The following is an 18,301-nucleotide window of genomic DNA, read 5'->3' as shown; positions in this document are numbered from 1 at the left end:
ACTTTTTTAAAAATAATTAGTATATTGGGCCAATTGGCCAGGCAGTCAATTTTCTTTTGGCATATTGACTAAGATTATATAAACTGTCTTCCTTATCTCTCTCTGCTCATTTTTCCACTTATTGCTTCTGTGTTAATCCTTTCTGTTCCATCACACTCTTTGCTGTTCATTCATTTCTCCATTTAACATGTGGCAACCAACTACCCTCTTCAAAGGACATTGTGAAGCATGGTCCCTTCAAGGACTTATGGGACTGGTGCTTCGTTGAACTCTATCCAACTTCATGTAAGACCTGTAAGACTGTAGGAAGTGACTTCAGAAGGCTCTTAAGGAGTAATTTGCAACTAAAAAGATGAATCATTCTAAGAGGTGATGATAAAAGGTAGAGAGCTTTGCAGGGGTAACTTAACCCTCAGTTTACCATTAGAGTCCACTGGACCCAATTTGGTTTGTCAGTATCTTTTGGTAAGTTTGATTTTTTTTTTAATGTTACTATTTTTCTCAAGGTCCTCCATAGAAAAAAGAGAACTATTCTTTATTTTTTTAATAGATCAAAATTCATTCTGTCTTGCAAATACATTACACATCCATTGAACACTGTTATAAATCTAAAAAGCATAATGAGATGTTAGTGATCTAATTTTCTTGAAATTTTTTGCTATTTCATCATCCTAGGAATTATTATCATTACCTATCAATTGTTCACAACAATTGTTGGAAAAAAAAATCAAATTATATGAAAATTGAATAATGGAATCACATGTTATTAGTTGTGAAGTGACGTCAAATGGGTTCTGACTCATAGTGACCCCAAGAATATCACAATGAAACACTGCCTGAAATACTGTCCTGTGCCATCCACACGACTGTTGGTGGGCTTGAGTCCACTGTTGCAGCCACCGTGTCAGTCTATCTTGTGGAGGGTCTTCACTTTTTCACTGACCTTTTACTTCACCAAGTGTGATATCCTTCTCCAGGGACTGGTCCCTTCTGACAACATGTCCAAAGTACATAAGATGAAGTCTGACCATTCTCATTTCTAAGGAGTATTGTGGGTATACTTCTTCCAAGACAAGGTTCAAACCCACCGGCCACTCCTTGGAAAGGGAGATGGGGCAATCTACTTCCGTAGTGATACTGCCTCGGAAACTGAGGAGGGGTCACCATGAGTCGGGTCTGACTCAACGGCACATAACAACAACAACAACATGGCAGTCCATGGTCTTTTCAATATTCTTTGCCAATGATTCAAATGCATCAATTCTTTGGCATTCTTCCTTATTCATTGTCCAGCTTTGACATGCATATGAGGCTATTGAAAAGACCTGGCTTGGGTAAGGGGCAACTTAGTCCTCAAGGTGACATCTTTTCTTTTTAACACTTTATGGAGGTCTTTTGCAGCAGATTTGCCCAATGCTATATATCATTTAGGAGGTCTGGTGGCATAATGGGTAAGGCATTTGGCTGCTAACCAGGTCAGTGGTTCAAACCCACAAGCTGCTCTGTAGGAGAAAGATCAGACAATCTACTTCCATAAAGATTTACAGCCTTAGAAACCCAATAGAGGTCTCTCTGAGTCGAAATTGACTCAATGCCAGTGGGTTCGGTTTTTATGTGTCATTTAAGCAGCTCTGATGACACAGTTGTTAAGTCATTTGGCTGCTAACCAAAATGACAGCCATTAAAACCTACCAGCTGCTCTGCAGGAGAAAGTTGAGGCAGTCTGCTTTTGTAAAGATTTACAGCCTTAGAAACCCTATGTGGTATTTCAGCTCTGTCCTAAATGGTCACTGTGAATGGGAATTGATTCAATGGCAGTGGGTTTGGTTTTTATAAGTCATTTTATTTCTTGTCTGCTGCTTCCGTGGGCACTGATTTTGGATCCAAGTAAAATGGAATTCTTGAAAATTTCAATCTTTGCTCCATTTATCATGATGTTGCTTATTGTGAGATTTTTTTTTCCCCTTTATGTTGAGGTGTAATCCGTACTGACGGCTACAGTCTTTGATCTTCATCAATGAAAGCTTTAGGTCTTCTTTACTTTCAGTAAACAAGGCTGTGTCATCTGCATAATGCAAGTTGTTAATGAGCCTTCCTCCAATCCTGATACCATTTTCTTCATATACTCCAGTCTCTTGGATTATTTGCTCAGCATACAGACTGAATAAGTAGGTGAAAGAATAAAGTCCTGATGCACACATTTTCTGATTTTAAACCACTAAATATTCCTTGTTCTTTTCAAATGACTGCCTCTTGGTTTATGTAAAGGTTCAACATGAGCACAATTTAGTCTTCTGGAATTCCCATTCTTTGCGATGTTATCCTTAATTTTTTATGATCCATACAGTTGAATGCCTTTTCATAGCCAATAAAGCACAGATAAACATCTTTCTGGTATTCTTTGCTTTCGGCCAAGATCCATCTGGCATCAGCAGTGACATTCCACAACCCACATTCCATATCCTCTTCTGAATCTGTCTTGAATTTCTGGCAGTTCCCTGTTGATGTACTGCTGCAACCATTTTTTAATTATTATCAGCAAAATTTTACTTGCTTGTGATATTAATGATAATGTTTGATAATTTCTGCATTCTATTGGCTCACTCTTCTTTGGAATGGACATAAATGAGGATCTCTTCAAGTCAGTAGGCTAAGTAGCTGTCTTCCAGATTTCATGGCATAAATGAGTGAATGCTTCTAGCATTGCATCCATTTGTTGAAACATTTCAGTGGATATTCCTTCAATTCCTGTAGCCTTGTTTTTTTGCCAATTTCTTGAGTGTAGCTTGGACTTCTTCCTTTAGTATCATGCATCTTGATTGTATACTATCTCCTGAAATGGTTGAACATTGACCAGTTTTTTTTGGCACAGTGACTCTCTATTCATGCCACCTTCTTTTGATGCTTCCTGCATCATTCAATATTTTACTTATAGAATCATTCAATATTGCAACTGGAGGCTTGAATTTAGACTAGATGCCCTAGTTGTCCATGTGATAAATTTCTGTGAAATCCTGCCTAATATCCAGAGTATTGTGTGTTTTCTAAGCATACTGAAAATGTCCAAGGTCATGTGGTTTTGGCTATTTGTCATTTTTTTTTGTTTTTATTTTGTTTTTTTCAAAAATTTGTCCAGTAAAGGCTGCATAACTTGTTCATTTTAGCTGAATATATTAAATGAAGTACAGGAAGAGGGGCCTAGCTTCAAAATTTCAAATTGTTTTGGCAAGACCAGCTCCTTTTCATACTAACCGCCAGGCCACAAAGGTTCATTGATGTTCAGTTGCATGAATACAGGACTTTCATTTGGAGGAAAAGAGCAAACAAAAAAAACTTTCTAGCAATTGAAGTTTCAGGAAAACAATTGGCCGTTGCAAATGTCAGGTGACCTTTCCTCACCAAAAACATTGTCAGCTATATTGTGCCCACTGACTTCCAGGGTCCATCTTTCTCAACCAATGCCTGAAAATTCAGAAAACAACTGACTTTATTTAAAGCTACATATTTGCACTCACATAGGTCCCATATGTCCCCTCTTGCCCTTCCTGTTCAGTCATTCAGGACAGAGCTTAACAAAGCATCTCAAACATAGTTTTCCTTGAGGATTACTTCTTTAGATGAAGTGCCCACCCAAATGTATTGCTGTAAACTCCAATTATTGGTACATTTAACTAAGAATGGTTTGTGCATAGGTATTCCTTAAGCGATAATTGAATTGAATGTTCATGTTTTTAAAATACACCTGAAGGTCTCAGGCTCTGTCTGCTTTAGCAGCAGTTGGTTTGGAAATTGTTTGGTACAAGTTCCAAAAGAGTTATTTCTAAATATTAAAAAAAATAATAATTATGAAAGCAAACTTTAAAAGTATAGTTGATCTCAGTTATTTTTAAATTACATCTCAAAGCCACAGTGATAAAAATAAAATACTTTGCTTGATTTCTATTTAGATCTGATCTGTCTGTCACCAGAAACTCATCCCTATAGGGGGATTAACTGTTCACATGCTCTTTCAACATCCAAATGCTGTGTATGGAGTAATGGAAAATAATTCATTTGTTTTGTCATGCTCTTTGAGAGCATAGGACATCTCTTAGAAAGAAAATAACCCTTTATTTTGAGAAAATCGACGATTACTTATGTTCACACGCTAAGGTACTTTTAACTAAATTAGCCTGGACCCTACCTCTGCCGGAACAATTGTCATTCCTTCTCAGAGTTCTGTATCAGGACCCTATGTTCCATGTTAAATACAGAACAGACTAATGTGATGGCCTCTTGTAGCAGGTCTTAAGGACTTTTGGCAAGAGGTTTGCAGGGTTTGAGAAGATGATTGGCATTCCTCAGTAGCTGCCTGTGTCGTCTGTCCCCATCATTACGTCGCATGGCTAAGCCTCTGTCAGCTGAGCCACAGGAAACAGGCTGCTCTTCACATCATTCACTTCCTGCCCCGCCACCCTGGGTTCAGAAAGCAGCTGTGTTCCTGTCTCTCTCTAACTCAGTCTAGACTGTTTAATTTGACTTTATGGTCTCCTCCTTTTTCTCTCAGTTATGTTTTGTTTAATTATGTCTTTAATATTTAGTCTACTTAGCAGTATTCTGTCCCTCAAAAAGTCTATTTTAAAATTCTACCTTTAAAAAATAATTTGTGCCCTATTTTTCTTTCCACAACATTCCTAAGTTCCAAAGTTGTCTCTCTTTCTCTCTCTCTCTCTCTCTCTCTTTTTTTTTTTTTTTTCAAATTGTGGTAAATATGTAGCAAAACCTTTGCCATTCCAACATTTTCTATGTGGATAATTCAGTGACATGAATTAACTCCATGGTGGTTAATAAATTTATCTTTATTTATCTTTGTGATAAGATTTTTTCACAAAGCTGATTATTTTCTGTAGAATACCACATGCTCAGCACTGGAAATCTATGGGTCAAAGATGGTACTACCTTTAAGGAATGTATAATCTACTGAGAGATAAGAAAACACAGTTATGAAATGATTAGACACTATATAGAGGCAGGAAGGGCTAAGGATAGACACTTAGCCCAGACTTTGGGGAAGTGTTTCACAGAATAATAACTATTATTATCCTGATAATAGTGTTTGACTGCTTACTAGATGTCAGGCCCTGCTCTAGGTACTTCACACATGTTACATGTTTGATGTTCACAATTGCTCTATGTGATGGGTAGTATTTGCTATTTATAGATGAGGAAGCTTAGTCCCAGTGAAGAGGAATCCAGGAACTTTCCTGAGGGCATGTAGCCAAAAGATGACTAAACCAGGATTTGAACTCTGGCTACCTTAACCAAATATGAGGGAATGGTGCTCAGGCAAGTTTTGCAAAATGGATAACAACAACAACAAAGGTTAAGAAGTGTGTAGAGACCATACTCAATAGATGGACCTTCACAGACATGTACAATGGAAGCTCCGGGGAGAGAAACCATAGTGGGGAATAATATTTGTGTCATTAGGACCAGAAGTGGAATTCATTGTTGTTCTTAGTTGTCATCACGTCAGTTACGACTCAGGGCAGCCCCGTGTGTTACAGGGGAGAACCGCTTCATAGGGTGGTGTCGACTGTGATCTTTAGCGGGGCGGATCCCCAGGCTCTTTCTTGCACAGTACCACTGGGTGGCTTCAAACCAGCAACCTTTAGGTTAGCTGTTGTGTTCTATTTGTGCCCCGTAGGGACAGTTAGTAGTATTTAGAAGAAGGGGAGATTTTAAAATCATTTTATTAAGCCAACAGTTAATTGCAAAATAGAAAGCAAATTCTTTTCCTGCTTTCAGAACTATCTGTTCTGAAAACACAAAGTGTCAAAAATTTAGAGTTGGCCATTTGATCGGCAAATCTGCAAAAGACAAAAATGTCATTTCTTCCTGTTTTTCTTACACAGTCCTGAGCTTTGCTTTCTGCCATGGAAGAATGAAGGAGTATCTACCCAAGAAGTACTTTTGGGTAAATACTAATCCCTAGAATCCTATATCTAATTTGCTCCTTATTTGACTTTTCTCTTTATAATAACTTCTTCATACTCTTTCTGCCATTTCAAGCTTAAAATGAGATCCCAGCCCACCATGGGAAGAAGTTAAAGCGACAGTAAACTAGAGCTGGAGCCAGAAGAGCCCTGAGAGAGTTTCAGATGCTGCTTCCCCTTCTCCTGATTTGGAAACTGAGGCCAATGGGTTAAATTATACTCACAGGTTGATACAACTGGTTATTCTTATATGGAAATATGATGTAACTTCAGATCTCTTCATTTCTAAGTAGTGATCTTTTCTACTCTATCATGCTATTGTTGGTGTTGGTGTTGGTATTGGGTGCGGTCGAGTCAGCTCTGAATCATAGCATCCCTGTGTACAACAAAATGAAACACTGCCTCATCCTGCTCCATCCTCATACTGTTGCTACATTTGAGCACCTTGTTGCAGTCACTGTGTCAATTCACCTCACTGACAGTCTTCTTTTTTGCTTACCCTCTGCTTTCCCAAGGGTGATGTCCTTTAGGTGCCGGCCCCTCCCGATAATATGTTCAGAGGATGTGAGATGAAGTCCCACCATCCTCACTTCTAAGGAACGTTATCATTGTATCTTCATTCTTGTGGCAGTCCGTGATATATATAATATCCTTTGCCAACACCGTAATTCAAAGGCATCACTTCTTTGCTCTTCCTTATTCATTGTCCAGCTTTTGCCTGCATATGAGGCAACTGAAAATGCCATGGCTTGGGCCAGGTGCACCTTAGTCCTCAAAGTGATGGTTTTGCTTTTGAACCCTTTAAAGAGGTCTTTTGCACCAGATTTGCACAATGCTGCACTTTGTTGCTATTTGACAGCTGCTTACGTGAGTGTTGATTGTGGATCCAAGTGAAATGAGATCCTTGACCGCTTCAATCTTTTCTCCATTTATCATGATGTTTCTTATTGGTCTAGTTGTGAGGATTTTTATTCTATTTATATGAAGATATAATCCATACTGAAGGCTGTAGTCTTTGACCTTCATTGGTAAGTACTTCAGCAAGCCAGGTTATGTTATCTGTATATCGCAGGTTGTTAATGAGTCTTCCTCCAATCCTGATGCCACATTCCTCTTCATTTAGTCCAGCTTCTCAGATTATTTGTTCAGGATGCAGATTTAATAAGAATAGTGAAAGTATACAACCTTGCATACTGCTCCTGATTTCAAAGCACTCAGTATTCCCTTGTTCTTTTCAAGCAGCTGCCTCTTGGTCTATGCAGAGGTTCCACATGAGCACAATTAAGTGTTCTAGAATTTCCGTTCTTTGTGACATTATCCATGATTTGTTATGATCCACATAGTTGAACTCCTTTGCATAGTTAATAAAACAGAGGTAAAGTCTTTTTAGTATTCTCTGCTTTCAGCCAAGATACATCTGACCTCAGCAATTATGTCCATCATTCCAAGTTCTCTTCTGAGTCTGGCTTGAATTTCTGGCAGTTCCCTGTTGATGCACTGCTGCAACCAGTAAAATTGTACTTGCTTAATAATTTCTGCATTCTGTTGGATCATCTTTCTCTGGAATGTGTAAATATATAGATCTCTTCCAATCGATTGGCTAGATAGCTGCTTTCCAAATTTCTTGGCATAGACAAGTAGGCACTTCCAGTATTGCATCTGTTTGTTGAAACTTCTCAATTAGTGTACTATCAGTTCTTAGAGTCTTTTTCTTTTCTTTTTTTTTTTTTTTTCACTAGTGCTCTGTGCAGCGTGGATTTCTTCTTTCAACATCACAGGTTCTTGATTAGTGGCTGAATGTTCACCTTTTTGCCTTCTTCAGTCAAAATACTACCAAAAATAAATAACATTAAGAAAAAAAAAAAAAAAAACCACCAAAGTCACTGCCGTCAAGTTGGTCTTAACTCATAGCAACTCCTCCTTGGGTTTCTGAGGCAGTATCTCTATGGAAGTAGGTTGCCCAATCTTCCTTCCGCTGAGTGGATGAACTGCCAGGCTTCTGGTTAGCAGTCAAGTGCCTTAGGCACTACGCCACCAGAACAGAGAGCATTTTGTGGGTTTTAGGGCATTTTCGGAAGTGTATAGGCAGAACATGTGCTCTTGTGATATAGAGTGTTTTGGATAAATGAGAAACTTTTGGTGTCCACCCTTGGTTTCCTGAGGATTCAGCTCTTTCTCGCCATAAATATCTCTATAAGCTCCCCCAAAATGTTTTCTCCCTGAGCTGAATTTCAGAGTTTCTGCTGTTTGACAGGACCTTCTTAGAGCTTCCTAAACTCCACAAGTTCTTCTCTTAGGGGTCCTTTGACTGAGTTGGGAGTGAAGAGCCAACAGTTTGCTCTTCTACTACTTCTAAAATGATCCTTTTGACTGTAAAAGAGAGCTCATCATTCTCAAACCCTTCTGACGACTTTCCATCTCATTCAAGTATCATCTGAACACCACAGTGAAGATGCTAAAGAGCGTCTTTGACCTCCTCAGTAGTGCCCTCCCTCAGACCACTCCTGCCCAGCCCCATCCGGCTCATACAGGTCCCTCCTTCAGGCCTTTGTCCTTAGTGTCTTCTGTCCCAAATGCTTTGCCCTGGGATTCTCATGACCCACTCCTTTTTTCTGCTCCAAAATCCATTATGAGAGAGACTGTCATTGACCATGCTGACTGAATTAACAACCTGGTCACTTCCCACCCTTTTCTTCATTAAAATGTTAGCTCTGTAAGGGCAAAGATTATGTTTGCCTCCTTTAACCTTAGAACAGTGTTGGATGTTGTTGTTGTTGTTGTTATGTGCCGTCGAGTCGACCCCGACTCATAGCGACCCCTCCTTGGGTTTCTGAGGCAGTATCACTACGGAAGTAGGATTGCCCAACCTTCCTTCCGAGGAGTGGCTGGTGGGTTTGAACCGCCAGCCTTCTGGTTAGCAGTCAAGTGCCTTAGGCACTATGCTACCAGAGCTCCTATATTAGTATACTCCCTCCTAAATATATCAGCATGCATATCATTAACTCAAGTTCAATATTTGTTGACTCAATGGCAGTGAGTTGTTTTTTGTTTTTTGTTTTTTTTTTGGTATACTAATATAAGGAGCTCTCCAGAAGGTTGGTGGTTCAAATCCACCAGCCAATCCTCAGAAGGAAGGTTTGCCAATCTATTTCCATAGTGATACTGCCTCAGAAACCCAAGGATGGGGGTCACTGAGTCAGGTCCGACTGGATGGCACATAACAACGACAACAACCTTGCATAGTGGTTAAAGCATTCATCTGCTGATAGAAGAAGGTCAGCAGTTCGAGCCCACTAGCTAATCCTCAAGAGAAAGATGAGGCAGTCTGTTTCCATAAAGATTTACAGCCTTGGATACTGTATGGAGTCACTATGAATCATAATTGACTCGATGGCAGTGGGTTTGGTTTGTTTTTTATACTAATATATGTGATTTACTTCAAAATGTATCTGATCAGTAAGTTGGGTTAATACATGTACCAAAGGATGGATAAAACAAATACAGCAAAATGTTCATAGTAGAATCTAGATGGTGGATGTTTCAGTGATCACTGTAAATATCTTTTAAAGTTTCCATATGCTTGAAAATGTCCATAATTTTGGTGGTGGTGGTGGTGGGGAGCATTAACCAGACATGGAGATTTGAGAGGTAACAGTTCCACTGGGGGCACAGTATGTGCAAAAATAATTTACATGCCATTGTGCATCTATTACTTTGATGTTTTTGATGACATCTGTACAATAGTAAATGCATTTCTAAATACTGGATATCATTTTAATTAAGTTTGCTTTGCATCTGGTTAGTACTCTTGACTAGTTTTTAATAGCAGTGATTTTAGATTGTCACTGACCTCTATTTGTGAGTTACCAGAGTTGAGGGTGCCTCATAGTTTCAGTATTTTTTTAACATCTGATACTTGGAAAGTACTTGACAATTTTCAATGTACATTCACATTCACTGTCTTACCTGATAATCACAGATACCCTGTAGATGTAGGATGATAAAACCCAGCATAAGTTATCCTCATTTTCCAAGTAAAAGACTGCAGTTTAGCAAAGCAAGGCAAGGTGATATTCTGCAAACCGAAAACTACTAGTAAATAACATGACCAGAATTAGAAGCCAGACCTTGTAATTTCCAGTTCAGAATGCCTTCCACCTTAACACTGTTCATTATGGGCCAGCTTGAAAGACCTGCCTGAGACCAGTAAATCTAGAAGCATAGCTGCTTCACCTGTCACATTGGCAGCAACTGGTAAACCTCGTGTCTTCCAGGAAGTCCTTGCTTATACTTGCTCCCCATTGTTGTTGTTGTTAGGTAACATTGAGTTGTCTCCAACTCATAGTGACCCTTTGTACAGCAGAATGAAACACTGCCCGGTCCTGTGCCAGCCTCACAATCTGAGCCCATCATTGCAGCCACTGTGTCTGTCCATCTCGTTGAGGGCCTTCCCCTTCTTCGTTGACCCTTCACTTTTCCAAGCATAATATCCTTCTCCAGGGAATGGTTCCTTCTGACAACATGACCAAAGTAGGTGAGATGATGCCTGGCCATTCTCATTTCCAAGGAGCATTTCGGCTGCACTTCTTCCAGGACAGATTTGTTAGTCCTTTTAGCAGACCATGGTACTCTTAGCATTCTTCTCCAACACCACAACTCAAAAGCATCAACTCTTCTTCAGTCTTCCTCATTCATTGTCCAGCTCTCACATGCATAAGAGGCTATTGAAAATACCATGGCTTGGGTTAGGTGCACTTTTGTCTTCGAGGAGACATCTTTGCTCTTCATCACTTGAAACAGGTCTTTTGCAGCTGATTTGCCCCATGCAATACATCATCTGATGCCTTGACTGCTGCTTCAATTGGTGGTGATTGTAGAACTAAGTAATATGAAGTCCTTGACGACTTTAGTCTTTTCTCCATCTATTGTGAAGCTTTTATTGGACCAGTTGCGAGGATTTTTATTTTCTTAATATTGAGGTGTAATCCATAATGCAGACTATAATTTTTAATCATCATCAGTAAGTGCTTCAAGTCCCCCTCACTTTCAGAAAGCAAAGTTGTGTCATCTGTGTATCACAGGTTGTTAATGAGTCTTCCTCCAATCCTGATGCCACATTCTTCTTCATATAATCCAGCTTCTTGGATTATTTTCTCAGCATAAATTGAATAAGTATGGTGAAAGGATACACCCTTGATACACTCCCTTCTTGATTTTGAACCATGCAGTATCCCCTTGTTCTGTTTGAACAACAACCTCTTGATCTATGTGCAGGTTCCTCATGAGTACAATCCAGTGTTCTGGAATTCCTGTCCTTCTCAAAGTTATCCATAGTTTGTTATGATCCACACAATCAAATGCTTTTGCATAGTCAATAAAACATAAGTAAACATCTTTCTGGTATTCTTTGCTTTCACCTAAGATCCATCTGACATCAGCAATGACATCCCTCATCCCACGTCCTCTTCTGAATCCAGCTTGCATTTCTGGAAATTCTCTGTCAATATATTGCTGCAACAATTTTTGAATTATCTTCAGTAAGATTTTACTTCCATGTGATATTAATGATATTGTTTGATAATTTCCACATTCTGTGGGATTACTTTTCTTTGGAATGGGTATAAATATGGATGTCTTCCAGTCAGTTGGCCAGGAAGCTCTCTCCCAAATTTCTTGGCATAGGCGAGTGAGTGCCTCCAACGTGTCATCTGTTTGTTGAACATCTCAGTCAGTATTCCATCAATTCTTGGAGCCTTGTTTTTCACCACTTCCTTCAGTGCAGCTTTGACTTCTTCTTTCAATACCATTGGTTCTTTATGCCACCTCCTGAAATGACTGAAGACCGACCAGGTCTTTTTAGTACAGTGACTTGACTCTGTGTATTCCTTCCGTCTTCTTTTGATGCTTCCTGCATCATTCAATATTTTGCTCCCCATTGTTAATATGCAATGACATTTTTTTTTTTTTTGCAAATGTTCTTAACTTTCTTTCATGAGTACTTTTATTATTATTATTATTTGTTACATATTTTATTTGGAGAAATAAAATTAGAATCTCAGAAATTTAAATAGATTATGGAATTTAAGACCCTCCTTGGAGACAATTAATTGTATGTACTTATTAATTCAATACCAGCCACTCCTCAGAAGGAAGGTTGGGCAATCTACTTCTGTAGTGATACTGCCTCAGAAACCCAAGGATGGGTCACTATGAGTCGGGTCCTACTCCACAGCACATAACAACAACAACAACATAACATAATTTGGTAATGTCTTGAAGTAAGAAAGCAACAGTCTGGGATGGTAGATTCTGTATATTTCTATACATAAAAATACAGTGAATGAGAATCAGAAGATACCCCAAAAGCCTCCCCTATTCAAATTTTCCAAAGAAAATGTGGTGCTACTTCTCACATTTTATAAATTCACACATAGAGAAGATCTTCTACTGTTTTAGATGAGAATAGGGCTTTATGAAGACAAATAGAATTTGTTTTTGACAGAAATGCTAGACTTTAGTGAAAACGTAGTCACTGATGTCATCTTGCCATGTTAATTGGTGTTTTTACTTAACAAGTCTTATGCACTTTCTTGCCCAAGACATACATGAAATCTTCTAAGTGGGTCTCTGATTTTTTTCCTTCTCTCAAAGTACAAAATATGTGGAACAGAGCACTCTTCTGATATACTAAGAAATCCACACCACATTGGGTCCTAGGCTCTTTGGAGAATGTGAACCAGCAACATTGCTTTGCCTGCTTATTCTGTGCTACTGTCCAGTTTGGTTCCAGTGACTGTCTTATACAGTCTGGATGAAAACCGGTCCCTGTGAAGCTGATACAGCTGTGCTGGGTGGAACCACCACAAGTGAAAAGGCATAGAGTCTACCCTTTCTATGATCTCACCCTTCTCCTCCTGGAAATGTGTTGACTCAGGTCCTTTTACCACCTTTCAGTGATTTGTCAGGAAAGGTTTACAGTGGATCTCTTTCCAAATGAAATAGAAATGCATTTTTGAACCCAAATAAACTGCTTCATAACCTTGTTTATTTAACATCTGTGTAACACCAAAAATACACACATTTTTTAAAATAAAAAAGATAGCATCCCTGTTAATTTATATGCCATTTTAACCTCAAAACATATGATTTCATAGTACTCTAAGAGCATGGTAATTGTAATATGTTAATAAGAAAATAAATATATACATTTTTGCAGTCAGAGTATTATTTTCCTTAATGTATGCCCATGGTGAAATCTATTCTGTAAACTCTTTCTAAAGAAGACAGGAATCTGAGAATTACAACCCATGCCCCTTTCTAGCTCCTAATTGTTGTTACTTATGTTGTCATACTATGTTAGTCATTTGCCCTATAATCTGAAGCATAGCAATGACTAAGCAAAAATATACTGTGAATCATTACAAACCACTCAACTCCATAGCAGTTTGGTTGGTGTTAAGGATTTTGGAATGACAAACTGGGCAGTTATTCTCTGCCTTGTCAGCAAGATCTGAACATACCTGTAGGTGCAAAAACTACAGGGCCTACAGACACAGGCCTTCTGAATTCAACGCTGTTTCTACACTTGATCTTGACCTTAACCTAGAGAAAATGCATAAATGAAACAGCAAATTTTTGATTCTGAGCTTTTAATAAAGTCAAGATAGATTCAGTGGGTTGATGAGACTATGATAGCTCAACCTTTATCGTCATTGAGCCAACATTTATTGAAGCACCTCACATGGGCTAGATAGTGTGAGACACTGGTGTTGAATGTTACAAGCATTTTAATTTAAATAAAAAAAAAGTGTCATGGGGATCATAAAACTCATCTCATCCTTAATGTCCTCTAATAACAGAGTATCCAGATAGCTGTACTGCCGGTGCATGCTTGAATGCGTGGTCCTGAGCAAGGGCTCTTCGGTACTGAAGATGGAATTCTTTCTGGGCTCATTCTAACAATTTTCTTCCAGAAATAGATCTATCAAGAGTCTATCTTCAAAATTCTAGCTGCTAAGAGTTCATAATTAAAGAGAAGTTAAGAATTTAGGATTTTACATCAATTACTCACTGTTACAGCTTCTAGTTAATATCTAGTCCTTAGCTGATGATTTACTATGAAAATATATTTTTTTAAAAAAATAAGACTACTCAGGCTGCCTTGATTCATGTACTAGTTTTGCTACCACATGACTGTGAGGAAGTTACTTGCTCTCTCGTTCTCAGTTGCCTCATCTGTGTAATGGGGATGACAATAGAATCTACTTCATATAGTCATGTGAGAATTTAAAATTGAATTCAAAATTGAATAAGATTTTTATGGTTTAGACTTTTGTTATGCTACTAAATAGGATCGTAATTAGTGATCGTTTGGCTTTGGCACTGCCTCTGGGCCTGTGAAAGGAGGTCCAGTTCTTTCCATGTCTGAGATGATGCACGTCATACACAGGTGTACCGGTCTTTTTGAGATGGAATCTTAATGGTGAATTGTCTTTGTTTTCAGTTGTAACATGAAATTTGTATCTTGTCACATTTTCCAAAGCAAAATGGCCTTTAATACCATTGAAGAATGTCTTATTTAGTTCTTCTAGAAAATTGAATTAAGAAAATTAAAGGCAAGTGAAGTAATTAGCCGAATTAAACTTGGGGGAGGGGAGGGGAGCAGAGGGGAAGGAAAGAGAGAGGGAGAAGAAAGATGAGTCAGAAAATATGCTCCATGTCATGAAGTAAGTTTTAGGAGACCTGAGATGAATACAAGCCTGGACTCACTGTCTTAATTACTTCATATCTTCTTACTGCAGATACTCTAGAAATCTGAGCATTTCTATATGTAATTTCCTAAAAATAAGTAACAGTAAACTTTTTTGGTATATTTCTCATGTCTTTTACACACGCATTTTTTTTCCTCCCAGTAAGTTAAAGGCTTCTGAAGTACAAGAACTGTTCCTTTATGTCTTTTTTTCTTTTTTTTTAAACATGCCTTCTATGTATTGTGGCTGTTTCTATGACATCTAGATAACACATTCATTGTTAATTGATTGAATAGAATATAAGGATGAAGAGGAAAACATGTGTTCCTTTCTGATAGTGAGACATATATTTAGAGGCCACATGTAAATGGAATATAAAATAAGTCACATCTGACATAGGTAATGAGAAAATGTGATGATCTGTTAATGGAGATATGAGAAGGGGGAATAAGTGTCATGATACTTAAGAAAGAAGCCAAATTTTTGAGGCTTGCTTATACAAAAAGTAGTTATTTGAATATATATCCCCAAACATAACAAAAAAGGCAACATTAACCAGTATATGAAAACTCTGAAGAAAAATAGTCTTCATGCAAGTACCTGGCTGATCGAAAATTAAGCAGAAATATTTGCATAGCATGCTAGTTTTTCAGGAGAGAAAGATCATTTGCTTGTTCTAAAAATAAAATGAATTTAGCACAGTTAACCTAGGTTCAGAGGATCACTGCTGAATGAGGAAAATTAATGGGATTAAAAAAGGGAAATAAAGTTTTAAAACTAAAAGTCTATTAAGAACCTGTGCTTGCGAAGAGGATTTATTCAATGCATAAAATTTTGCTTTAAAATCACCAGGGCATTGATATGTATTTTATCATTCAATGACCAATATAATTCTTGAGACAATCTATACTTTTATCACTTAAATGTATATAGCACATATGATTGTTAAAACTGTCTGTTCTCCTAAACCTACACGTTGTGGCCTACATTAAGAAACATTTACTTTGATGAATCTTTCCTACACATGGAAAAAATTCAAATGCAGCCATTGAAAATACACAGCAATTTAAGTGAGGACACATGGAAAGAAGACTAACAATAATATAATGTTAAGCCGAGGGAACAAAATATTCAATCCTTTAAATGGACCGTGAAAAAAGAATTTATAAACTTGAAAACAGTACATATGACTTATAATTTCAAAATAACCAAGTAAAATATTTCTGTCCTTTCTCAAAATTCACATAAAAATAAGAATATGAAGAAACGGAAACACTGATTTACACGTTGACAAAACTAGAAAACTTCTATGACTGTCAATCACGGAACAATGAAAGAAAAATGTTGTAATGACTCAGAACAGAGGAAGGTGAAACCCAAATCCCTGTCAAAGGGGATAGCAGCGCAAAGCAAATGGATTTCACCCTGCAGAACTCCAGAAAAGCCATAGGATTGAAGGCACCAATTACTGCAGAAGGAAGGGGTGGGAGTGCATATATTGAAAGTTGCGCTAAGGAGGAGTTAGACCCTCAGCTCTCTCCCCATCCCTATCCTTACACAAATCCTGCAGGAGACATGAAGTATATGCAGAGAAACTGTATTGAGGAGGTTCTAGATTAAAGGTGCCAGGCAAAGAAGAGAGCTGGGGTGAAATAGGGGATTTGGGGAGATTAGGTGAAAGTGGCCATCCTAAATGATGAGAACAGCAGTTCCTAACCCTGCTGAGCTCCAGAAAAATGGAACTCTCCCTGAGAAAATGTCCTTGTATACTCCTAATTCAGAGTATAAAAACTCTTTCGCCACATGATTGCTTTACAATTTAATTATTATTTCTCAATGGAGGTATTATTTATAAAAACTAATGCTGTGCTATGCACTAGTAACAAACAAACTCTGAAATCTCATGCTTAACCCAACAGAGGTTAGTGTCTTGCTTGTATAAAGCTCAGTGTGGTGGGTGGACCTCCTTGCCTTCTAGTTAAACCATCTAGAGCTCAAGGCCTGTGAAGTCTGCATGTCAGTGGCTAGGATTGAGGAGTGAGTGCGCATGCTCTTAGCTGCCCAGAGATGGTGCATGTCACTTGTACTCATAGTCCATTGTTCAGACCCGCACACGTGGGAGTTACAGAGAAGAACATAAACTGGGTGATTGCTAACTTCTTTGCAACTCTATGCAAAACTCTTTCCAGGTCCCTGCAGGATACTTCACTCTCTTCGTATACATCAACCATGGAGTCTTGTTTATTTAACTGAATAATTAAAATGCATTTTAAATGTATAAAGTAATAGCTGTTGCCTGCCCAATAAGGGCTGGCAGTCTGACAGACACCAGGAATGCAGAGAGATACATGATCTCAAGGTTACCCCACCATTTTACCTCTTGTTTCACATTGCCTTTGAAATAATCTTCAGGTCATTCCCTCTCAGTGTTTGTATTGGCAGTGCCCAGCTAATCAAAGACCAGCTAATCGAAGCTATTAAGTTATTTATTTATACTCAACAGTAGCTCGTATCCATGTTGCAAATATTTAATTTCAGATATTTTCCCCAAGACTTTTGAGAACTGCTCTTTTCCTTTTTAAGTAAAATAGTTGTGGAGAACCCTTTTCTTCAAAGACCTTTAATAGTCCTTATAGATAGCTAACTGCAAATGAATCTATTTCTCAGGACTGCCTTGTGGTTTATTTCTAATGTTCACTGAAGCAGCTTTGTAAGTTAATAAGAAATGCGCTATAAAAAGTTTCATAGCATATCAGGTGAAAGCAATTATCCAGGAAGCTTCTTTTATATCTGACTCAGTCTTGCAAATGCATCTCATACAGATTTTGAAGGAAATAACCCTTCTAATTTAAAAACATACATTTATCTTAGAGATACTTTTACATCTATTCTTATTTACTCAAAATCTACACTTTAAGCTGCTAATAGGGGTAAACCTGATTCTTAGTATTTGGATTTGAAGAGTATTAATAAATTTTGTATAATGTTTGGTTTCCTTATGTTTTCTTTTCCAGAGTACCCGAGTGGCCTTGGACCATCTGGAGTCTGTGCCTGAGAAACTGAGCCTACTAGAAGATTTCAAAGACTTCAGAGTGAGAAAGAGTTTGCTTGTCTCTTTCAGTATTTTTATCTGAGTAAAAGCACTTGACATCTGCCTGATGTGCAAAGAAAATTGTGGGGAGAGGGAAAGGACCAGAAAACACTGGGGACATTTAACACTCCATCTGATCGGAGTTTCCTGACATTTGTGAGATCAGGATTAAAATTAATTGATTTAATGTATTAGGACAATATAGAGATTTTGTATTATTGCTAGAAACTCATTTGGCCACCGAAAGCTTTAACTATAATTTAGAAAGACCTAAGAATTAAAGAGAGTTACATGTGATGTTGACAATAGGTAACCTTTTTGATTAACAATTTGAATTTATGAACTATCTTCTTTTTTAAATTACAAATTGCCAAGATACTATTTGTTTTAGAAATATGATAGTTCACAGGTTATCCCTATAGTACAGTATATGAATTCAGATCCACGTAGGGTGTGAATTACCACATTGTGCTCCATGCCATTTA

The 18,301-nt window shown here is 38.0% G+C and overlaps 1 protein-coding gene across 1 annotated transcript in view; it reads left to right on the top strand.

Annotated features, from left to right (window-relative positions):
* Positions 1 to 18,301, top strand: part of CEP128 (centrosomal protein 128) — a 641,642-nt gene that overhangs the window by 588,290 nt on the left and 35,051 nt on the right. The window contains exons 21-22 of the mRNA XM_042782443.1: positions 9,315 to 9,333; positions 17,740 to 17,817. Coding sequence (XP_042638377.1) covers positions 9,315 to 9,333; positions 17,740 to 17,817 — 97 coding nt within the window. The remainder of the gene's footprint in view (positions 1 to 9,314; positions 9,334 to 17,739; positions 17,818 to 18,301) is intronic.

This window comes from Orycteropus afer, unplaced genomic scaffold (assembly GCF_000298275.1).
Source record: "Orycteropus afer afer isolate SDZICR_OR568_19922 unplaced genomic scaffold, OryAfe1.0 scaffold00322, whole genome shotgun sequence".
Lineage (NCBI taxonomy): Eukaryota > Metazoa > Chordata > Mammalia > Tubulidentata > Orycteropodidae > Orycteropus > Orycteropus afer.
Note: the sequence above shows the minus strand (reverse complement) of the source record. Positions and strands in the feature narration are given on the sequence as shown.